Genomic DNA, 27,910 nt, shown 5'->3' on the forward strand with positions numbered 1-27,910 from the left:
TGGTCTTGGGCTGCATGAGTGTTGCTGGCACTGGGGAGCTGCAGTTCATTGAGGGAAACATGAATTCCAACATGTACTGTGACATTCTGAAACAGAGCATGATCCCCTCCCTTCGAAAACTGGGCCTCATGGCAGTTTTCCAACAGGATAACGACCCCAAACACAACCTCCAAGATGACAACTGCCTTGCTGAGGAAGCTGAAGGTAAAGGTGATGGACTAAACCCAATTGAGCACCTGTGGCGCATCCTCAAGTGGAAGGTGGAGGAGTTCAAGGTGTCTAACATCCACCAGCTCCGTGATATCATGGAGGAGTGGAAGAGGATTCCAGTAGCAACCTGTGCAGCTCTGGTGAATTCCATGCCCAGGAGGGTTAAGGCAGTGCTGGATAATAATGGTGGTCACACAAAATATTGACACTTTGGGCACAATTTGGACAAGTTCACTGTGGGGTGTACTCACTTATGTTGCCAGCCATTTAGACATTAATGGCTGTGTGTTGAGTTATTTTCAGAAGACAGTAAATCTACACTGCTTTACAAGTTGTACACTGACTACTCTAAGTTATATCCAAGTTTTATTTCTATAGTGTTGTCCCATGAAAAGATATAATAAAATATTTGCAGAAATGTGAGGGGTGTACTCACTTTTGTGATACACTGTATATATACTATAATATACTATATATAGTGTGTGTATATATATATATATATATTTATATATAGCCCTTGTGGAGAACTACAGCATGTCAGCCTGATAAGTTGAAAACCTGGTGAATAGACTAGTCAGTGCTAAAGCTAACAAGATATTAATGTGATTAAGAGACAGGGTAATAAAAACTGTTTACAAATGTTAACCTGCTATTCTGTATCTTTACTAAAAACAGGAGCTTTATTAAGCTTTCTCATGCGTGCACACACACACACACACACACACACACACACACACACACACACACACACACACACACACACAAAAAACAACACAAGTCTGTGCAGTGTAGCAAACTGGTTCCATTTATTTGAACCCTTATGTTGATGTTTCAGCAGTACAGTCATCCACCCATCTCGAGAGAAGAACAGAGCCAAACAATAAACATGGTAGATTATTAAGAGTAAGAAGGAATCATTGATAGTCTAATGTTTTTTTTTTAATTGAGTTTCAAGTTTTTTTATATTTTTTCATCATTTTCTTGTTTCCTAAGGTTATAATTTCTTTCTAAACAACACTAACCGGTTTCCTGTGCTGTGTATGATGGGATGGTGCATATTACATGGTGCAAATGCCGTATTTAATGCTCTCTTAGTAGAATGATAGGGAAATCGTCACCTTTAAACCACTCATATGGACACCCCCATACACACACACACACACACACACTTTAAATCATGGCAAAGCCACAGTATAAAAGAGGAACAGAGAGGCTTTACAGCCAAGACAATAAAGGCAATCTAAGAGAGGGAGCAAATAAATCAAATTCATTTATATTAAATATTTTAGGGGGCACATTAATTTAAAAATATTGTTAATTCTTCAAATCCTAATTTTTTAAATCTATCATTAATCCGTAGTTACGTTTACATTTAGGAGAGATATGCACTTCATTTAAGAGAAGTAAAAAAGTGCATGGAAAGAAACAGCACAAAATAAATTTCAAGTGGAAACACACACATGCATACATACAATGACATTAAAATATTTCACAGAGATATGCCAGACAAAACAACAGAGATATACAGATGCAGTGATTTACCACAGGTTGGTTTGAGGGAAACGTACTTTCTACTTTTTAATGAATTTTTTCTTTATATTGATTTTTTTTTTGTAGAATTTTTCTGAAGTATGACTGTGATCAAGCTAAACAGGTGGTTATAAATAAGCTGCAGCTTATGAAATATTACGCTTTGGCTCTTTTCTGCTCATCGGGACGAATGGAAGCTGTCCTAACTGCGGACTGGCCTTTTTAAAACCCCGTCGTGTTGCTAGGAGACAGTGGCAGGCTGAAGTGCGGGGCACGGCGAGGAAGCGCCCTTTGTGGATTGATGTCCCGAATTCACGCCACCTCCTCCTCCTAGCTCCTCCTCATTGTACAGGCGCTTGATGCCATCGAAGTATTCGTCCACATCCATCTGCTCCACCTTGCGCTTGGTCGAGGGCTTCCTGCGCAGCGGTGGAGGGGGCAGAGCAAGGCCAGGGACGTGAAGGAGAGGGGTCTGCAGAGGATGGCAAACGTATACAGTGTTGGGAGGCAGGGAAGCCGTGTGTGTGGAGAGGCAACGTGCTACCAGCTCTCGGCAGCTGATCAGCTCCGAGATGTCAATCTGAGAAGAGAGAGTGAAAATTAGCATCATAATATTATACTCCATGTAATCAAACAAGGAATATTTGAGCAAATATATATAAAATATTAACCAAGTAATGTCTGGCATCTTTAGAGTCTAGATAAGTAACAACTACTAATAAGTAATATCAATTTTTTTTAAATAAACAATGTATAAACAAGTTGGGCAGCAGTAAATTCCGCTATCCCACTTCTGGGAACTGCAGGGTTTGAATTTCCAGCTGTGTTATCGGCCGGTCGGGCGTCTACATACAGACATGATCAGTTATGTCCGAGATGAGGATTGGCGTCCATGTGTTACTGGAAGGACACCACAAAGGAAGATGCTGCTGTTTAACAAAGCATTGTCCTTCTCCAGTTTGCCTAAGACTACCTGACTCTTCCACAATGCCTCAAGGAAAATGTTCTATAGACAGATGAGGCAACAGTAAGAACACAGTTGGAGGCAAAAAAAAGAACACTGCACACCAACATCAAAACCTCATCCCAGCTGTGAAGCATGGTGGAGGAAGCATCATGGTTTGGAGCTGCTTTGCTGTCTTAGGACCTAGATGCCTAGACATTCATATGCAATTCATAAAACGCCAAACATCAACCAATTTAATTTAATGTAAATGGATTTAAAAAGTACCTAAAGGAGCAAAAGACGGGTTCAGTATTGGCTTTACTACCAGAGGGATACAGTGAGCATCGGTTATTTCCATCCCTAAAATTCCACAGAAGTCGGTTCATAAGAACAGACATTAAGGACGACAAAGCTGCAGACCAGCAGAGGTTAAAAACTAACTGTTTCTAAGACTCCACAAACTGGGATGACATCAACTCATTTGAATGTTACCAAACAATCATAGGATGACAGATACAAAAAAGGCAAATTGAAGCTGGGTTTATGTGCACAGCGAGGACAGTCTGGAACAGGCCCATAGGGACAGGGCTGAAAGCTAGAAAAGCTCATCACTATGGGAATCAAAGAGGATCCAAGCTGAAATTTTAATTGACTGTGGAGTAGTGGATGGAGCAAGGTCATCTTCTCTGATTACTTAAATTTTCAGCTTGGCCCAATAAATGGTCATTTAATGGTCAGACAGAGACCTGGGGAGCCCACAAGTCATCAGTGATTTATTGGTGCTTCAGCAAGACAGCAAGAGGAATCAGGCTGATTTGACTTTGTGAATGACACATGAATCAAAACTAAAGAGCTGTTACAAAAAACTATGGAGTATTGTCCAAGGCAAGAGTTCCAAACGTATGGGTGTAGCAGCAAACCTGTCTGGCCCCAAAATTTTGTCCAGAGACCATAGCAATCTCAGCGAGACAAAAAAAAAAAAAAAAAAAGTCTCAGTGCAAGACTTACAGGAAGACCTGATAAAGGCTGGGACAAATGTGTCAGTGACAACCATAAGATGATCACTTTACAACTATGGACTCCATGCATGCCACTCTGTTCAGCCATATGGATCAGCAGTTTGTCTGGCGCAGGAAAGGCGAGGCTTATGACTGCAGGAACACTATACCAACTGTCAAGCAAGGAGGTGGGGGTGTTTCTTGCCACCGGAACTGGCAATCTTGACAGTGTGACTGGCATGATGGATTTACAAAAATAGCAAGTCATTGTGAGGAGGAATGTTGTGCCCTCTGGGATGAAATTAAACTTTGGTGATAACTGGACTTTCCAGCAAGACAAAGGGTCTGTCTGAAAACCTAGTGAGCTGCCTTGTAGCCTACTGCCTACGTAGGCAGCTGCCTAAGTAGAGAGGATTCTAATAAGATATCAACTTATAAGGCAGCGATTAGACACACAGTGATTACGGTGATTACATTACTGCTAGCTTCAGGCCATCCCAGCTAACATCTCCCTCCTCATATCAAAAGTGGTTAAATTGTCACTGACAAGCCCAAATTTGCAAATTCTTTACAATTGTACACCTTTATACAAACAATATTTATACAAATACACCGATCAGCCAAAAAATTAAAGCCACCTCCTTGTTTCTACACTCACTGTCCATTTTATCAGCCCCACTTACCATATAGAAGCACTTTGTAGTTCTACAATTACTGACTGTAGTCCATCTGTTTCTCTGCATGCTTTGTTAGCCCCCTTTGATGCTGTTCTTTAATGGTCAGGACCATCACAGGACCACTACAGAGTAGCTATTATTTGGGTGTTGGATCATTCTCAGCACTGCAGTGACACTGACATGGTGGTGGTGTGTTAGTGTCTGTTGTGCTGGTATGAGTGGGTAAGACACAGCAGCGCTGCTGGAGTTTTTAAACACCTCACTGTCACTGCTGGATTAAGAATAGTCCACAAACCAAAAATATCCAGCCAACAGCACCCTGTGGGCAGCATCCTGTGACCACTGATGAAGGTCTAGAAGATGACCAACTCAAACAGCAGCAATAGATGAGTGATCGTCTCTGACTTTACATCTACAAGGTGGACCAACAAGGTAGGAGTGTCTAATAGAGTGGACAGTGAGTGGACACGGTATTTAAAAACTCCAGCAGCGCTGCTGTGTCTGATCCGCTCATACCACTCTGTGGTGGTCCTGTGGGGGTCCTGGCCATTGAAGAACAGACTGAAAGCAGGCTAAAAAGGTATGTAGAGAAATAGATGGACTACAGTCAGTAATTGTAGAACTACAAAGTGCTTCTATATGGTAAGTGGAGCTGATAAAATGGACGCAGTGTAGAAATAAGGAGGTGGTTTTAATGTTATGGCTGATCAGTGTATAGCTTTGAAATAATGCAGCTTAGTAAGAATTCAGACAGCCTACTTCTCGGGAGTGTAGGATGACGTAAAATGCCATCTATGTAGAGAGCTCACTAAGTTTTTAGACAGACCCAAAGATCCCAAGCAAATTTCCAAATCAACCAAAGTTTGGTTAAGGAAATAGTCCTGGAATATACTTGAGTGGCATATTCTCAGTCTCTGAGGCTGGGGGTTAAATAATAGTGCACATTACAACTTATGTTATCAAAATTGCTTGTAGGCATAAATAAATATTATTTCTCTGTTTACTGAGACTCCTGGTTGTATATTTTCATTTAATTCTGTAACCATCACCATAATACTTTCTACAGTAAGAGGTTGACTATATAAATCGTTAAACCAGAGAAATCAGTGTGTGTGTGTTTTTACCCGAGTGCTACGCAGCACATCAGCAGCGAGAGCAAGCCAATCAGGACAGAGTTTCTCCAGTTGCAGTGTGACGAGGGCAAGGGCGAGCATGGAGCCACGCGCCTGCAGCAGTGCATGATGGGAAAGGCAGTGCATTAACTCCTGGGTGAGCAGGGCCAGGTGCTGTGATCGATTTAGACCAGATAACACACCGCCCAAACGCACAGCCTTACAGCTGAACACCATCGCATGGAACTAGAGAGAAAGAGCCAAACAGAAAGACAGATATTACGAAAAAAAAAAAAAAACAATACTAACTACTGAAATAATAACTGAATAAATGAAATTTGGTTAATCAAGGCAAGGCAAGGCAAGTTTATTTGTATAGCACCTTTCATACACAGTGGCAATTCAAAGTGCTTTACATAAGGAAAAATTAAAAGCATTAAAACATTCCTGAGATCTAGAACCTCAGAAAGACTTCTTGCAAACATTTAGTTACAATTAAGACAACATGAAATTCAAACAAGAGAGATAAAAATTAAGAACATGAAAAATTAAAAGAAAATATTGTAAAATATACCCTACAAGAAAACTAAAAGAAAATATAGTAAAATATACACTACAATTTAGAATGTACACTACTCTATAAAAAGAATTATTAAGAGCATGAAAAACTAAAAGAAATAGGGTAATAGCAAAAATTTCGAGCTCAATCATAGGCACAAGAAAAAAGAAAAGTTTTTAACCTGGATTTAAAGATTTCTACATTTGAGGAACATCTAATATCCCCTGGCAGTCTGTTCCAGTTATATGCAGCCCAACAGCTAAATGCTGCTTCACCATGTTTAGTTTGGACTCTGAGCTCAACTAGCTGACCTGAGTCCATGGATCTAAGAGATCTACTAGGTTTATATTCTCTAAACATATCTGAGATGTATTCTGGGCCGAACCCATTCAGTGATTTATAGACCAGTAGCAGCACTTTAAATTCTATTCTGTAACTAACCGAAAGCCAGTGTAGAGATTTTAGAACTGGAGTGATGTGCTCAGTTCTCTTCGTCTTAGTTAGAACTCTAGCAGCAGCGTTCTGAATGAGCTGTAACTGTTTAATGGTCTTTTTGGGAAGTCCAGTTAAGAGACCATTACAATAGTCCACCCTACTGGAGATAAAAGCATGGATCAGCTTCTCTAGGTCTTGTTGGCCCACTAGACCCTTGATTTTGGCTATATTTCTAAGATGGTAGAAGGCTGTTTTGGTGATGGTTTTAATATGGCTGGTGAATGTGAGATCTGAGTCTATTAGAACGCCAAGATTTCGGACTTGGTCTTTGGTTTTTAGAGCCCGGGAACTGAGGTGCTCACTGACACTAGACCTCTTTTCTTTGCTGCCAAACACCACAATCTCTGTTTTGTCCTTATTTAACTGTAAAAAATTCTGGCTCATCCAGTTATTGATGTCCTCCAGACACTGACACAGTGAATCTATTGGGCTGTAATCATCTGGTGAGAGAGCCAGATATATCTGTGTGTCATCTGCATAACTATGGTAATCAATGTTGTTAGCCTGTAGCATTTGGCCTAATGGCAGCATATAAAGATTGAACAGAAGAGGTCCGAGAACTGATCCCTGGGGGATTCCACATGTCATAGCCACCCTGTCAGATTCACAGCTGCCAATAGTGACGAAGTAACTCCGGTCTTCTAAATAAGACCTGAACCAATTAAGGACTGTTCCGGAAAGTCCAACACAGTTTTCCAACCTATCCAGCAGTATTCTATGACCTACAGTGTCAAAGGCAGCACTAAGATCCAGTAAAACCAGAACTGATATTTTACCCGAGTCAGTATTCAGCCGTAGATCATTTAACACTTTTATGAGAGCCGTTTCAGTGCTGTGGTGAGCTCGAAAGCCTGACTGAAATTTGTCAAAATAACCACTGGAATTCAAAAAACTGCTGACTTGATTGTAAACAACTTTCTCAATGATCTTAGCTATGAAAGGAAGATTTGAGATCGGCCTGTAGTTGTTTAACACAGACGCATCCAGAGTTCTCTTTTTTAGGAGTGGCTTAATGGCAGCTGTTTTCAGAGTATATCAGAGTCTAAAGGTCAACTTAATCATTCGGGCCACACTGTACACTGCTGTTTACCTCAACTAGATAGGTCTGACCTGCTTTACATAATTTCCATGTAGGAGAGACAAGGAAGTATGGTGCAGGAAAGGACACAGCATTCAACCCATTCAGGTGGGGAGATAAACGTCCGTCATACACATATAGTCAAAATTATATGGACACCTAACCAAACAGCAAGTCTGTCGAATCTCTCATTGAAGTCGATGGACTTTAATATAAGAAGGTATGGATTCTGAAGGTGTCCTGTGATATTATAAGCAGTTCATTTTCTACATTGCATCTTGTACATGCGATTTTACATACTACACAACTTTCCTCCACTACTCCACTGTTCAGTTTTGCCACCTGCATCCCCAGTGTAGGTGCTGTAACTACGGAGAGGAGACTACAGGGCGACTATGCAGCCTCATGCACGGAAGGGAGTGTGTTGTGACTCGTCTGTCACCAGTATTAACCTTTAACCATCACGTCCGTGTACAAAAAAAAACAATAAAGACGTAGACTTCATCATTATGGGTCAGCAGCAATGGCCTATGGATAAATATGTAAAGAGTTCCCCCCACAGGTCGTGCTGGACATACTTCATTTATTTAAAGGGTTACATACATATATAGGATATCATACTACATTACAGTATACCATACTATATTGGGCGGCACGGTGGCTAAGTGGGTAGCACTGTCGCCTCACAGCAAGAAGGTCCTGGGTTCGATCCCAGGTGGGCCAGTCCGGGTCCCTTCTGTGTGGAGTTTGCATGTTCTCCCTGTGTCCGCGTGGGTTTCCTCCGGGTGCTCCGGTTTCCTCTCACAGTCCAAAGACATGCAAGTGAGGTGAATTGGACACACTAAATTGTCCATGACTGAGCTCGATATAACCTTGTGAACTGATGAACCTTGTGTGATGAGTAACTACAGTTCCTGTCATGAATGTAACCAAAGTGTAAAACATGACATTAAAATCCAAATAAACAAACAAACCATACTATATTAAAACTATTAAAGCAATCCTTTTGGTCTTTACTTACACCCCCTGACATAAGAACAAGAACCCACTGACAGTGGTCCAAGCGAGGGCAAGCCATGAACAGCTGACAGGTTGTTAGGTGGCCAAGACTCATTGATGCCAAAAGACATGGAGGCTATGGCGTCCGTAACGGACCAACAGAAAACCTACTGTGGCTTAAATTGCATTATTTTAATACTGGTGATGAGGTAAACGTGTCAGAACACAAACTGCATCAATGTATGACTCAAAGTGCCCATGCTTACACCTGTCCACCATCAGAAACACCCACAACAGGCATGCAGGCATAAAAACTGGACATCATAACAATGGAAGAAGGTCGGTTAGTCCTACGAATCCTGTTTTCTACAAGATCATGTGGACGGCTGGACATCTCATCCACGGGTACTGTAGAACGATCCACTGTACAAAAGTTGAAGGACTTGCTGGTAAAGTCCTGTGACCAGAAACCACAGGGCTCACTCAGATGCCTTGTGAGATCCATTGTCTGGGCAGGCCAGACTTGTTTTGACAGCATATAACCTGGGTGGTCCTAATGTATTGGCTAATCGGTGTATAGACTTGAATCGAACATGCCACCCTCTAGTGGCAGAATTTGGAAACTACAGAATGTTTTGTGTTCCAGATTTTGTCACGCAGGCCATCTCACACACACACACACACACACAAAACTAAAAAGCATAAGGGTAATACATAGCATCGCTAAAGTGAACGGTGTGTGTGCGTGTGAGAGAGAGAGAGAGAGAGAGACTCACTATGTGCAGGAAGTCAAGAGGCGTGGCTGCATGCAAGTCCCAGTTGAGTTTATCCAGAATGATCCTTTCCATCCTTAACACCTCTGAAGGAGTGCAGCCACAAGCACTGCTGCTGATCAGCTCTCTCAGAGTAGGAATCCGCTACACACACACACACAGAGAGAGAGAGAGAGAGAGAGAGAGAGAGAGAGAGAGAGAGAGAGAGAGAGAGAGAGAGAGAGACACAGACACTTTTGAAATGTGTTTGTTAAGAAAAATACCCTTGCACTTATACTTGCACTTGACAGTGATTTATCAGTATACAAATGTCTGTACTGACTGTCATAGATCTAGACACCAGTAGCATGTCACTCAAACAAAATGCACCCTCGTAACGTTAACGCAGATGCTCCAGTGTACGTCAGCACGCTAGTCATTGTGCTTAAGGATCAATCCTAGTATGGACAAAGGCACAAATATAGTGTGAATTTAATTTGTGCTGGGTAAAATTAAGTTCAATTACACACACTACTTCACTACTACAGCCAACATTTCATCAGCCACTTTTATTCAGGTCAGGGTTTAATCGGGAGACATCGGAAGCAAGCCAGGAATACCAAGCCAGAGCACCAACAGGCACAGCCAATCACGCCTGTCTAGACAACTGGCTAGCCGATAGCACAGATGCGATTCAAACTCTAATCTTAGCGTATTAGACTCCTTGAGCGCTTACAGCCTACATGGATCAAACCTGTGCTTTTTTGGCTGGAAGGATCAGTGCTGAACCCACGCAGGTCTTGTGTTCCAGTCTACCAGGAGTAATTACAATAAAGTACATTTAATTTTTTTAATAGTAACTAAATGTAATACGCATGTCTTCTGCAAATAGAAAGAAATGAATGCCATAATGGATTTTAAACAAAAACTTCTGATAAAAACTTGCTGGGCTTGTGTAGCTTGCTCAATTTTTAGGACGTGTTTAATATTTCAACAGTACGCTGTTACACCCTTGATCAGCTGTTCAAAGTCTAACCTTGACTATATTACTGAAATGTTCCTTACTGCTGCATGCATTGTGCATGGTTTAGGCTACCAGTAACACTGATATGATTCTTTCAGTTCACAAAGTTTGTGTTAGATGACAGCTTTATTCTTCATGTAAACTTTAATTAAGCTGCCTGATTTTGGGGGTTAGTAACAACAGGTCATTTTTGACCCGTAGGACAAGGGGAGTATACAGAATGTTAAGATTATTTAAAATATACTTATTAAAGCCTTAAGTAACCCCTCATGTCCTGTGGATAAGGGTATCGTCATTCTGGATCAGAATAGAAATGTCACATTATACCGACTAGGTGAATTGTAATGATTTGGAGTAACCCTACAGTGTTAAACTATGCCAAAAGCATAGCAAAGACACTGGACCCCATCGCTGTCAGAATTAAGCATTCAGGCCTGGACTATTTGCTTGGTCACATGTGCAGAATATAGTTTTAAAAAATATATATTTTGGTTAATTCTATCAGTTTTAATTGCCTTGAAACTCACCCTCAGTGAACATGCGGCAGTTATGTTTACAAACTCATTCACATAGTCATAGCAAGCGCTGCAGATCAAACCCAAACAATAAAACTGTATGTACTTAAATTATTTATGATAAATGACAGAAATGTTCTATTTCCATTATATTGTATGTGGATTTTTTCTGCATCATAACCCAGTATAAAGGTAAACTTGGCTGATTATCCCAGTTTAGGTGTTGCCACAGTGGAACATTATGGTCCTCATACCTAAAATGGCAAAGTTTTACTCCGGATGCCCTTCCTGATGCAACTCTCCTCAACCCACTGACAAGTGCACCTTCCAATAGCTAGACTTTCCCCCTCAAACTAGCCAATCATGTCTGCGTAGATGCCAGACCAGAATGTGTATAGGAATGCCTATTTTGAAAAATTGTGTATGTTACAATTAGGGATATATTAAATGTTGAGCTGATTTGATGGTAGTTAATAACAATATGTGTTAAATGCAGCAGATATTGGCAGCATAAAGACCCGAGTAACTTTGATGACCAAGTTAAAATATCTCCAAAGCCGCATGGGGTGCACTTGGCAGTTGTGGTGAGTACCAAATAACAGTAGTCCAAGGTGCAACAAGCCATGAAGGCTGACAGGTTGTTTGGCAGCCAAGAGATGAAGGCTATGGTGTCCAGTACAGACCAACAGAGGAGCTACTTTGTTCAAATTGCAGATCATTTTAATAATGGTGATGGGGTGAATAAGTCACAACACACAGTGCATCACACCCTTCTGTGTATGGGGCTGCATAGTTGCAGGCCAGTCAAACTCCTATCCACTGTTAATGGGCACACAGGCATCAGAACTGGACGAAGGTCTACTGGTCCTGTTTTGACAGCATATTAGGCGGGTGGGTCCTATTGTTTTGGCACATGGGTGAATGTTTTCATTGGTGAGTGTTTAGCTATTGCTTGTACTGAAGTGTTAACTAGTTACTTATATAAAATACTGAATACTTTCTGCTAGGTGTTTTTCATATTACTGAACATTGTTGCTAAGCAGCTCAGCTGTTACCGACTGCAGCAAACCAACACGTGTAATGAGGACCTGGGTTCAATCCTCATCTTCTGTCACTGCCCCAAGCTCTCCCCCTGTGTGCATAGTTTGCCTTTTTTTATGTAATGAATCCTTTAAGGAGCATGTTATGAAAATATAACACACCCCGGATAACTCTGCCATCCCCCTCAGGCATAGCCAGTCACATCTGTATGTAGATGTGCCATGTCTGAAATGTACCGCTTGTCAGCTGAGCACCCAGTCAACAGTAATTTTAAAAGAAAACTCACCTCATCCTCCTCGCTGGTCTTAGCGGCCAGGAAGAAACAGGTGATGGCGATGCAGCGCAGGTACTTGGGCCGAGCCTGACAGAGAAACAGAATGACAGAATTGAGTAATGATATAATGTAATGAAAAGGTAATGCATCAATTCTCTACATAACGTGTCAAACTCAAGGTCCGTGGGCCGAATCTGGCCCACCATGTCATTTCATGTGGGTCGTGAAAGCTTAAAAGACATACGATTGTCTTATAATAGAAGTCCATGCTGCTTTATTATTATTTATTAGGATTTAAACGTTATGTTTTACACACTTTGGTTACATTCATAACAAAACAGGTTCATCAGTTCACAACTTTAATGTCACAAAGTCATGGACAATTTTGTACCTCCAGTTAAACTCACTTGCATGTCTTTGGACTGTGGGAAGAAACCCGAGCTCCAGAGGAAACCCACACACACACACAGGGAGAACATGCAAACTCCACACAGAGAGGACCCGAAGTGCCCCACCTGGGGATCGAACCCAGGACCTTCTTGCTGTGAGGCAACAGTGCTACCCACTGAGCCACCATGCCATCCCCTAGGGCTGGGCGATATGGATCAAAAATAATATCTCGATATTTTTTGCTGAACGGCGATATACGATATATATCTCGATATTTTTTTATCCCATAAGGTAATAACAAAAAGACATGTTACATGTTCCAATTTTTTTACAGGCACTTTTATTAATATTCATGCTGGGGAAGCTTTACACAAGAACTATTTTTCCTTAAAAAAAAAAAAAAAAAGAGCTATTCTAAGAAAAAAAAAAAAGTTGTTTTCTAAGGTATCTCCTGTTGTGTAATGTGAATTACAAATATATTGTCTGGCCCTTTAAGAATGTTAAGTGTACTATAGGGCGCAGGGAGCGAGTGTGTAGGGAAGATGTCGGAATGACACGGTTTCCGGCTGAGCTTGTGTGACATTAAAAGTAAAACCCGTTAAAGTAAACCCCTCGTTAACCCCCCACCCTACCCCCACATGTTTGGACTTTATACATTATTTTATGTATATGTCGCCATAACATTTACATTAAAAAAATTTTTAACGTATAGAACTCAGTTCTGTAATACAGGCAGAACTAATCGTTCATGTTACTGTGTAACTATTACAACATTTAATGCATTTTAATCAGCGTTCTTCTTCATGCACTTTATTATTATTTAACAGCTTTACTTGTTGTTTAATTGCTGTTTGCTCCTTGTTTACTGCAGAGTTAGTTCATGCAATTTAATAATGTTTGGTTGTTTATTGGCCGACAACAAGAAATACTATAATAGAAGATAAATAAATAAATGACGTGTCGGACGTCCGTCCAGTATAAACTAACACGACCACGTACAACATCCAGTACAGACATCCCCATAATGTTTGTATTTACAGATAGAGCAAGTATATGCACATCACATATACAAACACAAGAGTCAGAACAACAGGAGACGCACCGCTACGTTATTATTACTTTCTCAACACTTAATGTGAAGTAAATACGTGCATGTCAGCGCGTGCATGAGCTTGTATTGGTTTTTGAAACGAATAACGACTCGTTTTCTTGTTTTTTAACTTTGGAATTTGAAGTGAAAACGTATGACCAAAGATACACGGAGCTGGAACCTTTTGTCTGGACTTGTTTTCGGCGTTCTCTACAGAATACATTATTCTGCTGCTCATCTGACACTTTGAATTCGAACCATCTCCAAATAATTCCAAAAAGAGTCATTATTTTTCATTTTAGTAAGCAGCTCCTCTTCGATAGCTTCTGTCATGTCTTTATCCGTCTCCATGCTATCGCTGCCTGCAGGAATTACTGGTGAAGCGGTGGGGAGGGGCGAGTTGTGTTCAGTGAGGGAGAGAGGCGGGGCAGGTGAACATGTGCAGAGACAAACTGGGAGAAGAGAAAGACGAACTGTCGGATCTAACTGGAACGCAACATCTATATCGATATATGCGATATTGTCTTATATCATGAAAATATATCGCCCAGCCCTACCGTCCCCTATGCTGCTTTAAAGCGTACATTGTGAAATCGCACATAAACTACATCTCCCACAATGCATGTCGTTTTTAGTGACCCCCGAAGTGACTGCATCCCACCACTATACTGCGAGTCGAGAAATAACTACAAAAATCCTAAAATGTAGCCGCTCAGGTGGCACAGCGATAACATACACTAGCACACCAAAGCTGGGATTTCAAATACAGTGTATCACAAAAGTGAGTACACCCCTCACATTTCTGCAGATATTTAAGTATATCTTTTCATGGGACAACACTGACAAAATGACACTTTGACACAATGAAAAGTAGTCTGTGTGCAGCTTATATAACAGTGTAAATTTATTCTTCCCTTAAAATAACTCAATATACAGCCATTAATGTCTAAACCACCGGCAACAAAAGTGAGTACACCCCTTAGTGAAAGTTCCTGAAGTGTCAATATTTTGTGTGGCCACCATTATTTCACAGAACTGCCTTAACTCTCCTGGGCATGGAGTTTACCAGAGCTTGACAGGTTGCCACTGAAATGCTTTTCCACTCCTCCATGACGACATCACGGAGCTGGCGGATATTCGAGACTTTGCGCTCCTCCACCTTCCGCTTGAGGATGCCCCAAAGATGTTCTCTTGGGTTTAGGTCTGGAGACATGCTTGGCCAGTCCATCACCTTTACCCTCAGCCTCTTCAATAAAGCAGTGGTCGTCTTAGAGGTGTGTTTGGGGTCATTATCATGCTGGAACACTGCCCTGCGACCCAGTTTCCGGAGGGAGGGGATCATGCTCTGCTTCAGTATTTCACAGTACATATTGGAGTTAATGTGTCCCTCAATGAAATGTAACTCCCCAACACCTGCTGCACTCATGCAGCCCCAGACCATGGCATTCCCACCACCATGCTTGACTGTAGGCATGACACACTTATCTTTGTACTCCTCACCTGATTGCCGCCACACATGCTTGAGACCATCTGAACCAAACAAATTAATCTTGGTCTCATCAGACCATAGGACATGGTTCCAGTAATCCATGTCCTTTGTTGACATGTCTTCAGCAAACTGTTTGCGGGCTTTCTTGTGTAGAGACTTCAGAAGAGGCTTCCTTCTGGGGTGACAGCCATGCAGACCAATTTGATGTAGTGTGCGGCGTATGGTCTGAGCACTGACAGGCTGACCCCCCACCTTTTCAATCTCTGCAGCAATGCTGACAGCACTCCTGCGCCTAGCTTTCAAAGACAGCAGTTGGATGTGACGCTGAACACGTGCACTCAGCTTCTTTGGACGACCAACGCGAGGTCTGTTCTGAGTGGACCCTGCTCTTTTAAAACGCTGGATGATCTTGGCCACTGTGCTGCAGCTCAGTTTCAGGGTGTTGGCAATCTTCTTGTAGCCTTGGCCATCTTCATGTAGCGCAACAATTCGTCTTTTAAGATCCTCAGAGAGTTCTTTGCCATGAGGTGCCATGTTGGAACTTTCAGTGACCAGTATGAGAGAGTGTGAGAGCTGTACTACTAAATTGAACACACCTGCTCCCTATGCACACCTGAGACCTAGTAACACTAACAAATCACATGACATTTTGGAGGGAAAATGACAAGCAGTGCTCAATTTGGACATTTAGGGGTGTAGTCTCTTAGGGGTGTACTCACTTTTGTTGCCGGTGGTTTAGACATTAATGGCTGTATATTGAGTTATTTTGAGGGAAGAATAAATTTACACTGTTATATAAGCTGCACACAGACTACTTTTCATTGTGTCAAAGTGTCATTTTGTCAGTGTTGTCCCATGAAAAGATATACTTAAATATCTGCAGAAATGTGAGGGGTGTACTCACTTTTGTGATACACTGTACATCGTATCGAATCTCAGCTCTGCCACCCGGCTGGGCTGGGCGGCTACATGAACAACAATTGGCTGTTGTTCACAGGGTGGGATAAGCCGGACCAGGGTTCCTCATAACTGAGGCAATTACCACCTCTGCTGGCTGATTGAGAAATAATGCGTTGATCAGGGTGTGGCTCTCCGTACACAAGGCTGATCCGCATATGAACTCCTCGCGCAGGTGAAAAGAGGCAGTCAGTACTGAGCATGAGTCGGAGGGGGCGTGTGTCAGTTGCGAAGCTCCTCAGTCAACAGTGGAGGGCTGTATCGGTAGAGGTGAAGCGTAACGCAATCAGGGTAATTGGCTACGACTATATTAGGGGATGCAGAAGAAAGGCAATTTAATGAAAGATGGGAAAGCGAAAACATGTTTGTGCTTCAAGTAGAAAAAAACAGTATGTCTTCTGTGTCATGAGGTAGTGTAGGTGGTAAAGGAGTGCAATTTTGACACCAAACTCACAATGGATGAGGATGTCTCAGGTTATTTAACAATATGTTAAGAAGTAGTTACATTTATACAGTCTTACAGTTACAAACGGCTCTTTGAGGGCATGCATAATGCTGATGTGGCCATTGAGGAAAATGAGTTGCACGCTGTTCACCAGAGCTGAGATCTCGAATACATCGTATCGAATCTAGGCTCTGCCTTGCCGGCCGAGTGGCTACAAGAACAACGATTGGCCTGTTGTTCAGACTCTCTCAGACTAGTGCGATTACGATCTTTGCTGGCTGGTTGGTGGCGCCTGCACGGAGATGGGAAAGGAGTGCGGTAGAGGGTGTGGCTCTCCGTACACAGCGCTGTACCGCGCTACACTCGTCAAGTGTGGGTGATAATATGTTCGATTGCTGTGCACGCGTCGGAGGGGGCGTAGGGCAGCCTCGTCCTCCCCAATCAGGAGCAGGGACCAGCATTAGTGAGCGGATGATTGACGGGTAGAAATTGGATGCGCTAAAGTGGGAGAAAAAGGATTTTTTTAAAAAGGAAAAGACAAAAAGGATCATCCACGCTACTATTAGCGAAAGATGCAAAAGCCAAAACATTAAGGTTTTTCAAAGATTCATTGTTTTGCTCAAATTGTGAGGCTGCTTTTGGGGAAAAGGGAAAAAGAGAAGCATGTTCATTAGTGGTCTCAGATTTTTAGCTTGAAAATCACAATATGAGACGTACTAACTGTCTGGCCCTAAAACAGCATAGTAAAATAAACAATAACACAGACGTAAAAATGCATCTGGTTTGACTTCCTTTATTTCGCTTCCTGGTATATTTAGAAGAATGAGAAAGTACAGAAAAAACCCCAACCTATTCAATGTTGAACAGGCCACATATTTGAGGTCATGCAACAACAGAAGACAATTCAGTATAAAGTACGCAGTAGCAAAGCTTGATGGCTGCACTATTAGTTTATATAAACATTATGAACTTCAATAATAATCTAATGAACAGTTCCATATAATAAATATCCTTATAACTTCTTCCTTATATATAACTGGTGCTTTTTGGCAAGTAAACTGCCTGAATAAAAAACTCAAGGACATGATAATCATAGCATATACTGGCCTAAAATACCAAATTCTATTAGATGTGATGTATTTTTATACTGGACTCAAACATGATCATGCAAAAATAAAATAGAAAAGAATGCCTTTATTTGTCATATATACATATACACGGCACCCCTGGAGCAGACAGGCAGACAAGGGCCCAAAAGTGGTGGAATTGTAGAGCTGGGACTCAAACGCTCAACCTTTCAATTGATAGCCCAAACCCACTAGGCTACCATACCTAAGCCTGGCCCAGGTTATTGTGTAAATATCAATATTGGAAATGTATCTGTGCTAACTGATATAAAAAAAAAATAATAAAAAAGATAAATTTATACCTACACTACCCTACCCTTCATGCTCTGTATGTCTGTGTCACAATAATGAACAGGCCAAACTGACCAAGGTTTTAAATCAAACTGGCAGAAGGAAAAACAGAACCCTAATAATAATACCATGGATGACAGGAGCTTTAGTCACAAAGATTACATAACTGGTTAGTGTTTCACATATTTTATGACGTGTGTAGATTACAACAAGAGGATTTTTAAAAAAAAGCCTACGTGCTTGACCTCTACAGTAAGGGTCTGGTGGCTCTGCTATACTGTAAGAGATCACTTGGAAAAGGACTCATTACCTACAAAAATTACGTAACATTTTTATACTGATGGTAGAGGTCTCTTCCAGGATGACAGTGCTTCCAGTTAGAGAGTATGAGAAGTTAAATGATTTAATAAGGATGACAAATTCATATATTTGAATATGTCTACGTAGATTCAAACCCAGATATCAGACCACTGCCACCAAGCACCTGTGTTTGAAACTATGTATAGATATTTCTTGAAATATTTATATCACATGGAGCTTAGCATGGCTCTACGTAGGCAATACGGGCAGGTAATGTTAAGCAACAGCAAACTGGACATGTCTCGGAGGGGAAGTGAGATGATCCGGCTCTCCTTGATCAGATCGGGGGTTGTGCAAGCAGCAGCAGATTCACAATGGGGAATCGGAAACGACTAGATTGGGAGATAAAGGGGGAAATCCAGAAAAAAAATCTGGAATAATAATTGCTTTGTTATGTGTGTGAAATTCTCAGTTAATAATCTAATTCAAAGATCTTAAAGGATTTTTTTTTTAATGCATTTAGATCAGTATTGGCAATATTATGCTTAAAATTGGCATTGGTTTGGTGATTGTAAATGTCCATATTATTTAGGTTCTGAGGGCAAAGCAGATTTCTGATCATCATATAAAAACTGAACAACTGTACAGACTTTATATAAGTGCCAACACCTTTGAAATTGCCTGTCTTTCAAATTCATGGTCAGGTGTCCTCATACTTTTGGTCATATAATGTGCATGACAATCTGGGCTAATACCACACAGTAGAAACTGCAAGGAATTTGCAATAACCTGCAATTAGCTGAACCCTTACAGTGACTCATGAGTGCAATACAAGTTATATTACACAGGAATAACCAGTGCGCAACAAGAACAAATGATGACACGGGAAAGCAAAAAAGTGAAACACTTGTTCAACAAAATGACAAGAGAGACTAAGCCTGGGATTAACAGAAGCCAAAGTATTGTTAACATCACTAATGCTGTGACTAATGATAATTTCAATAATCAACTGAATCAATCTATTGATTATGCATTGAATGGTTAACTATTTGTTAAGCCTATTTAAGTAAGACGTTTCTATGACAATCATTCTGTAGGATCAAAGGCTAACCCATAAAATGTAACTTTTAATCTAGATTTAAAAGCAGCAATGGAAGGAGCAGACCTAATGTCCAGGATTGGCTGTTGTACAGTTTCGTCATTGCTTTTGAGCTTCAGCTGAGACCCTGGCGCAGCCAAGAGCAACTGATCCGATGACCTCAAAGACCTGGAAAATGGATAGGTCTGGAGCACGTCTTCTATATAAGCCGGCGCAGATCCGTTTAAGACCTTATTTATTCCCATGTACAAGCTGTACATCAGCCTAAGCATGATGCAATAAGAGCATGTACAACTGTCTCTCTGTCTTGGGGTGACAGGAATGATAAAATGTTGGCAATTGATCTAAGTTGGTGAAAGCTACAACTGCCAATTAAGTAGTTGGTTAATCTGTTAATCACACCTGAGGTCAGGATCTTAACCGGAGAGAACTGTTTACCAACCTACACGATTTCATTCAGAATTTTATTGACATTGCAGCGCTGGTGTGCTAGTGGAATATCTCGCTGCGCCACCTGGGCGCCCCAATGACCCAATTTTTCTCCCAATTTAGTGTAGTCAATCTGCTGCTGGGGACCCCTAGTGGTGCCCAACGAGGGGGTGACTTGACTGACACACACTCCCTCTGATGTGTGCACAACCTACTGATCCCTCCTTAAACACCCACACACGGGTGGATTTGCACGTGAGGCCGGCTTCACACACAGAGAGCCACGCAAGTGCCCTAGGCAACCAGGTTCCATTCACAGCCCCTACCCCTCTATTAAATCCGGTCATTTCCCACCCTAGCAAGCTGGAGGCCAGTTTTGTCTGCTGCAGGTATTAGCCAATTATGCCTGGTAGAGGGCGCCCAGTCGACCGGTAGCAGAGCCGAGATTCGAACCTGGGAGTTCAGAATCTCGACGCTGGTGCGCTAGCGACTTATAACGCTGCTACAATGATGTTTTTAACTGCCACTATAACCAAACAATCACTTTTTTGTTGTTTATTGATCATTAACAGCCCTAATTTAAAGGAAGGAAGGTGATGCACAGTAAGTCAAGTTTGATAAGCCCTAGCAAAGCTACTGAACAAAAAGAAAACATGCACAAATATGATGGAAATCTGCAAATGAAATGTACATGTGTTCAGTAACCTCATAACTGGGCCAAAAGGGCTGACCTAAGCAATTTTTTTAAATCTAAAAAGCAGGGACACTCAAATTTCAGTTATCATAGTATGCTGCTTACCTGACCATCTGACTAAACAGACAGTGTTAATGATACAGTAATGATAGGATTAGTCTGCAAACCAAGTAAACAGAGTAATAGAAGGTGGAATTATGAGCTTATACAAAAGACATTTTTAACCCTTTGATGCACAAGCTAAGCAAACCCCTTCTAATGCACAACATGGGTCAAAAATGACCCATATTCATCCATTCAAGAATATTTTCAAATGCACATTTGTCAGTTATTCATGTATTTGCTGTCTTAGCTAATAAAAGCTATCTATACTAGAATATGTAAACAGCTAGCAAGCAAATAGTATTGGACATATTCAAGATTCAAGAGCCTAATCTTTGGTTGTCTTTCAAAAGATCAGTAAATATGTTTTTGACTACAAACACTTACAAATGTCAGTAGTTTCTGTCAAATTCCACAGTAAATACATAAGGGTAATTTTTGACCCATGTTGTGCATTAGAAGGGTAGTGATACAAAAAAGCAAAAAATATAAAACTGAAATAAGGATTTGTGATGATCAAAAACAAGTTAATTGAAAAATTCATGGAAGCTTGAATGACGAAATTAATTTATTGCAAAGATGTAGAAAATAAAAACTCAGTTGGGTCACTTTTGACCCAGGTTGTGCATCAAAGGGTTAAAAAAGTCAGAAAAATGATAATGAGATAGGTCAGACCTTTCAACAATAGGATGAGGTCAAACCTTTCAACAATGGCTCTTCTTTAAATGGGGTGTTTTGTTTACGCCCAAGTTCCAAATGACATCAGGCAAAACAGAACAATTACAATATACAGGAAGAGAGATGCGTAAACTGATAAACACCGTACCTTAATGGTGGAAAGGAAGCGGTCCAGGATGGAGATGGCGAGACAAAGGGTTTCTGGATAAAGCTTCAGTCGTCTGTGCAAATCTGTGAGCCATTGCACAGCCTCGTCACGCTGTGCAGGGGAGATATCTGTATCCTGCAAGGTGGAAAGGTCATGAGAACAGTTACAGTCGTGAATATGGACTGACTGTGTACCTTGGTCTATAAGTTCTTAATTAGAACTGGCTTTTAATAATTCAGAAAGGGTGACATTCTTCCTACAGAGGGCGCCAAAATTAACACTTAACAATACAAGGTGGGCCATTTATATGGATACACCTAAATAAAATGGGAATGGTTGGTGATATTAACTTCCTGTTTGTGGCACATTAGTATATGGGAGGGGGAAAACTTTTCAAGATGGGTGTAGATCTAATGAAGTCATTTTGCAACACACAGACACACATACACCGATGAAGCATAACATTAAAACCACCTCCTTGTTTCTACACACACTGTCCATTTTATCAGCTCCACTTACCATATAGAAGCACTTTATAGTTCTACAGTTACTAACTGTAGTCCATCTGTTTCTCTGCATACCTTTTTAGCCTGCATTCACCCTGTTCTTCAATGATCAGGACCCCCCACAAAACCAACACAGAGCAGGTATTATTTGGGTGGTGGATCATTCTCAGCACTGCAGTGACACTGACATTGTGGTGGTGCGTTATTGTGTGTGTTGTGCTGGTATGAGTGGATCAGACACAGAAGCGATGGTGGAGTTTTTAAATACCATGTCCACTCACTGTCCACTCTAATAGTTACTTCTACCTAGCTACTTTGTAGATGTAAAGTCAGAGACGATCGCTCATCTATTGCTGCTGTTTGAGTTGGTCATCTTCTAGACCTTCATCAGTGGTCATAGGACAGGATATTTTTGGTTGGTGAACTATTCTCAGTTCAGCAGTGACAGTGAGGTGTTTAAAACTCCAGCAGCACTGCTGTCTGATCCACTCATACCAGCACAACACACACTAACACACCACCACCATGTCAGTGTCACTGCAGTGCTGAGAATCATCCACCACCCAAATAATACCTGCTCTGTTGTGGTCAAGGCCATTGAAGAACAGCATGAAAGGGGGCTAACAGAGCATGTAGAGAAACACATGGACTACAGTCAGTAATTGTACAACTACAAAGTGAGGCTGATAAAATGGACAGTGAGTGTAGAAACAAGGAGTTGGTTTTAATGTTATGGCTGATTGGTGTATGTATGTATATGTGTATATATATACATATATATATATACACACATATATACAGTATATATATATATAAATTAAATGATGGTACAATGATATGAACAGATACTACACTTGAACTTAGCCACAAGGCCGAGAAGCGATAACCTGAAATAGGCGCCGGGCCATGGGCCCTATCTTTTCCGAGCCAGGACTACCGGACAGCACTGTCCAGGCGCTGTCCGGTGCACGCCCACAAACCTTCTGTCATTCGACCAGCAAAAGAGCAGTACACAAGGGTACTAAACCACCTTTATCAAACAAACAAAACAAAATCTAAAAATCAAACTGCATTGTTATGTGACAAAAGGCACCATCGTCTGCTCAGATCAAAATCATCTTGCCTTGCCATTAACTTGCCTTGCTTTCGAAACAAACAGATGTTTCACATCCTTTAAAGGAAACATGCAGTTTCAGCTTGCCCTCACAAGCCTTACTTAAAATATGCTAATTTAAAACCTCTAATTTCCTTCCTGATATTACAAAGTACAGTAAATCTGCACATTGTCTCACACACTATGTGTGACATACACAGATTAACCATAACATTAAAACCACCTCCCTGTTTCTACACTCACTGTCCATTTGATCAGCTCCACTTACCATATAGAAGCATTTGTAGTTCTACAATTACTGACTGTATTTCTCTGCATGCTTTTTTAGCCCCCTTTCATTCAGTTCTTCAATGGTCAGGACCCCCAAAGAGCAGGTATTATTTGGGTGGTGGATCATTCTCAGCACTGCAGTGACACTGACATGGTGGTGGTGTGTTAGTGTGTGTTGTGCTGGTATGAGTGGATAAGACACAGCAGCACTGCTGGAATTTGTAAACACCTCACGGTCACTGCTGGACTGAGAATAGTCCACCAACCAAAAATATATCCAGCCAACAGTGCACCGTGGGCAGCATCCTGTGACCACTGATGAAGGTCGAGAAGATGACCAACTCAAACAGCAGCAATAGACGAACGATCGTCTCTGACTTTACATCTACAAGGTGGACCAACTAGGTAGGAGTGTCTAATAGAGTGGACAGTGAGTGGACACGGTATTTAAAAACTCCAGCAGCGCTGCTGTGTCTGATCCATTCATACCAACACAACACACACTAACACACCACCACCATGTTAGTGTCACTGCAGTGCTGAGAATCATCCACCACCTAAATAATACCTGCTCTGTGGTGGTCCTGACCATTGAAGAACAGGGTGAAAGCAGGCTAAAAAGGTATGTAGAGAAACTGAAGTTCTACAATTACTGACTGTAGTCCATCTAAGTGTTTCGATATGGTAAGTGGAGCTGATAAAATGGACAGTGAGTGTAGAAACAAGGAGGTGGTTTTAATGTTATGGCTGATCTGTGTATAATGAAGCCTAAATGTTACCGTTAGCTGCTATGAAACTCGTTCAATGTTTATGCTTGTCTATCATCTTACCTGGTTAGCTGGTTTCTTAGGCACATAGCCCCTCCACAGCTCAGCTTCCCTAGAAGCGGCCTTTTCCAGAAGAAAAGACAGCTTCCGGCCTTCCGAGGGTTCGGTAAACTTCATCACGAACCCTGGAAAAGCCTACCTCCCCACTGGATACGGCTACCTGAAATAAACAAGCAAGGTAAAACATGACACTTCAACTTCGTAATTAACTTTTTTTCTACAAACAATCTGGACATTCTTTAATAAAGTGTGGTGCAATATTTTAAGTTCACAAATACAGTACGCAGACGTTGTGGAGTCACGCTGCCAAAGGTCAAACACTGCCAGTCTCTTACTAAGAAATTCATAAAAATATTATATTTTTGTGTCAGTTTCGTTCAAGTAAACATTTACTGACCACAACTGCCCTGGGTTTAGATAAGTGAGTTTTACATGAACAGCTGTCTATTCCTTTCTCATAACAGTGAAACATGTTGTGAACTGTAATATTTACTCATACCTGATAGAAACATTGAATTAGGATCTTGATCAAATTCACTCAAGCATGTTATTTTAGACCAGGGGTGCACAACATACGGCCCGCGGGCCAGATCCGGCCCGCCAAATGAAGTGCTGATGCAGTTTTAAATAAATGATGCTGTCACTTTAAATTCACCGGGTAATTCCATGAACTTGCGACTGAAAAGTAAATGATGTAAATACAAGTTACTTCAGCGGTACCATGTGTTTGTCCAAACCAAGTACGAGTAAACAAAGAAAAGTGGATCTCGAGCATAGGAAATTTAACCCTGAATGGACATACAGGTATTTTCTTATGTCTGGTGTGCTTGCGACCACATTAATCAGTTGGTGTCAGAAAGAAGCTGCAGTATCTTCCACTGACCAACACATTTCTTGTAAGTACCTGATGTTATGTAACTGTATTTAGTGCTGGGCGATTTTCATGATTAATTCGGTTAGTTAGAATGAACGTTTTCACATGATGTTAGAAATGTGACAATCGCGATTGTTTACATACTTTATATTTTAATTAAAATACCAACATGTCACGAGGCAGAAACTGACCAGACGCTCGCGGAATATAAATCAGGGAAAGTTTAATATTAAAAGGGCAAAAACAGTGTACAAAACCCTGCAGAGTCCAAAACCAGAGGATAAACAGACAGGCAGGAAACGGAAGACAGCAAGGATTATACACGGTAATGGTTATATTCAGAAATAAGGAGACAAACACGATCAGCAAAACTTCACAACGAGACTAAAACAGAAGAGTTTAAATAAGATTTATGGAACCGAACACAGCTGAACTGAATCAAAACGCTGGAGACGGTGAGCGCGATCAGGATTGGCTGACCAGGGACATGTGATAGTCACGTGACAGTCCAGGGGCTCATGGGAATTGTAGTCCATATGGTTAGACGTGCAATGTGCCCCCTCCATCCACCCCCCAATCACAAGAGGACAAAGCTGAGCTGAGTGCTTATTCGATGTCCCCCAGTGTAGATACTGATACAGATTCACTTATATGGTGGAAACAGTAAACAGTTTGTGAGTTTTTTATATAAAGGATATAGTTAATTAAGATTTCTATTTTGTTCAAATTATTGTTAATTGTTCCTTGAAAGGATAATTATAGGTGGTGCTGTTACTATTTTTGCATTTCTGCAGTCTTTGAAATAAAAAATTTTCAATTGCATTATACAAAAACAAAATCGCAATCGCAATCGAGAATCAATAATACATTTGAAGATAATCGAATTTTCTACTAAGTACGAACTTCTACTAAGTAAAATTTTGCCATTTTGGGAATTTTGGGAAATACACGATCAACCATAACATTAAAACCACTTCCTTGTTTCTACACTCACTCCATTTTATCAGCTCCACTTACCATATAGAAGCACTTTGTAATTTTACAATTACTGACTGTAGTCCATCTGTTTCTCTGCATGCTTTGTTAGCTCCCTCTCATGCTGTTCTTCAATGGTCAGGACTCTCTGCAGTGACGCTGACATGTTGGTGCGTGTTGTGCTGGTATGAGTGGATAAAACACAGCAGCACCGATGGAGTTTTTAAACACCTCACTGTCACTGCTGGACTGAGAATAGTCCACCAACCAAAAATATCAAGCCAACAGCGCCACATGGGCAGCGCCCTATGACCACTGATGAAGGTCTCAAGATGACCAACTCAAACAGCAGCAATAGATGAGCGATCGTCTCTGACTTTACATCTACAAGATGGACCAACTAGGTAGGAGTGTCTAATAGAGTGGACAGTGCGTGGACACGGTATTTAAAAACTCCAGAAGCACTGCTGTGTCTTATCCACTCATACCAAAATAACCACCTAAATAATACCTGCTCTGTGGTGGTCCTGACCATTGAAGAACAGCATGAAAGGGGGCTAACAAAGCATGCAGATAAACAGATGGACTACAGTCAGTAATTGTAGAACTACAAAGTGCTTCTATATGGTAAGTGGACCTGATAAAATGGACAATGAGTGTAGAAACAAGGAGGTGGTTTTGATGTTATGGCTGACCGGTGTAAGTGTTTCATTTCTGAGGCAACAAGGTTTGAGAAATGAAGAGTCCGGAGGACTTGTCAAGGTTTAGGAATTAAATGGCACATTTTACAAACGTATTTTACAGATGTTGGCTTAAATACTATGACAAAACTTGTGAAATAAAACATTTTACTGGGACATATCAGGTAAAGATGCCAAACTAAGCAGAGATAGTGACCATAGCCATTTGACGGCCAGCCAGGTCATTGAGGTGACATTCCTAAATCCTATATGGTGACTCACTGGAGAGATGTGAACACAACACAACAATGAATGATAAATGAAATGATTTAGTACGTTTTTCTGCTATTCTCACATTATTATAATTGTAACAGTAGGGTAACAAACTTTTAAATTAGCATTTTTTTGTTGTTGTTTAGGGCACCTTTAAGTGCCACTAGAGTTCATTACATTTATTTATTTATTATTATTATTACTAGAGCTGACTAGCCGAGTAAAAAAGATATAAGTGTGACAATTATATAGTTTAGTGTTTTAAAACAGAATGACAAGGTCAAATTTGGTTTCTCTACTATGACATTACCAGAGACTTTACGTTAGCATATTATTGCTAAGCTGCTAATTGAGGGGTAACAGTCTATTCAAACAGAATTGGCGGTAGCGTTTAGCTAGTATGCAGGCTAACATAACAATTAAATAGGACAGATCCTAATCCCACATAATGTAAAACACTGATTAATGTTGTAAGACATACATTTGTTAAAACACAACCGTTAACCAGCTTTATTTCACTAGATTGCTCTAATAGTAGATAGTAGAAAAACAAAACAAGCTGAGATCGAAACTAATCTAGGGTACTTGTATTATCATCGTATTGCCAACATGATTAGATTATTAATGCAGGTTTTAAAACAGTTTAAATCAGATGATCAGAGCTGAACTGTTCAGTCTGTGTTGGTCAACATTACCTCCCCTGCAAGGCTGTGGGAAACGCAGTCCGACTTGGAGATCATCCGGTCCATTAAAATAAGAGCAAGTAAATGAACAGGTCGGATCGAGGCATTTCTTTATGCTTCTGTGTTCGCCTCCATTTCTGTACAAATTTAGGGGGATTTAAAAACAGATTAAAAAAAGAAAACGAACGGAATATAGACAAACGCGTCTATACTTCCGAGGAGATGACTGAAAAAGAAAGAAGACGCCCCGCCTACTTTA

General features: G+C 40.9%; 1 protein-coding gene and 1 pseudogene across 1 annotated transcript; both read right to left on the reverse strand.

Annotated features, from left to right (window-relative positions):
* Window positions 1-994: 994 nt before the first annotated feature.
* ccni (cyclin I) lies at window positions 995-27,872 on the reverse strand. Its single transcript, XM_063011473.1, has 7 exons — window positions 27,664-27,872; window positions 24,170-24,326; window positions 21,450-21,584; window positions 12,223-12,297; window positions 9,381-9,521; window positions 5,486-5,719; window positions 995-2,320 (listed from the first exon to the last, which is right to left on the reverse strand). The coding sequence occupies exons 2-7, from the start codon at window positions 24,281-24,283 to the stop codon at window positions 1,982-1,984; spliced, it is 1,038 nt and encodes a 345-aa protein (XP_062867543.1). The 5' UTR covers window positions 24,284-24,326; window positions 27,664-27,872; the 3' UTR covers window positions 995-1,981.
* LOC134330994 (U2 spliceosomal RNA) lies at window positions 22,696-22,839 on the reverse strand (annotated as a pseudogene).
* Window positions 27,873-27,910: the final 38 nt, after the last annotated feature.

Source organism: Trichomycterus rosablanca, chromosome 16 (assembly GCF_030014385.1).
Source record: "Trichomycterus rosablanca isolate fTriRos1 chromosome 16, fTriRos1.hap1, whole genome shotgun sequence".
NCBI lineage: Eukaryota > Metazoa > Chordata > Actinopteri > Siluriformes > Trichomycteridae > Trichomycterus > Trichomycterus rosablanca.

Coding starts and splice junctions, on each gene's coding strand:
- ccni (XM_063011473.1), bottom strand. CDS start 24,283: ATGAAGTTTACCGAACCCTCGGAAGGCCGGAAGCTGTCTTTTCTTCTG. Junction 9,522..12,222: donor AGACCAGCGAGGAGGATGAG/GTGAGTTTTCTT, acceptor GTGTGTGTGTAG/CGGATTCCTACTCTGAGAGA. Junction 2,321..5,485: donor ATGTGCTGCGTAGCACTCGG/GTAAAAACACAC, acceptor CTCTCTTCTCAG/ATTGACATCTCGGAGCTGAT.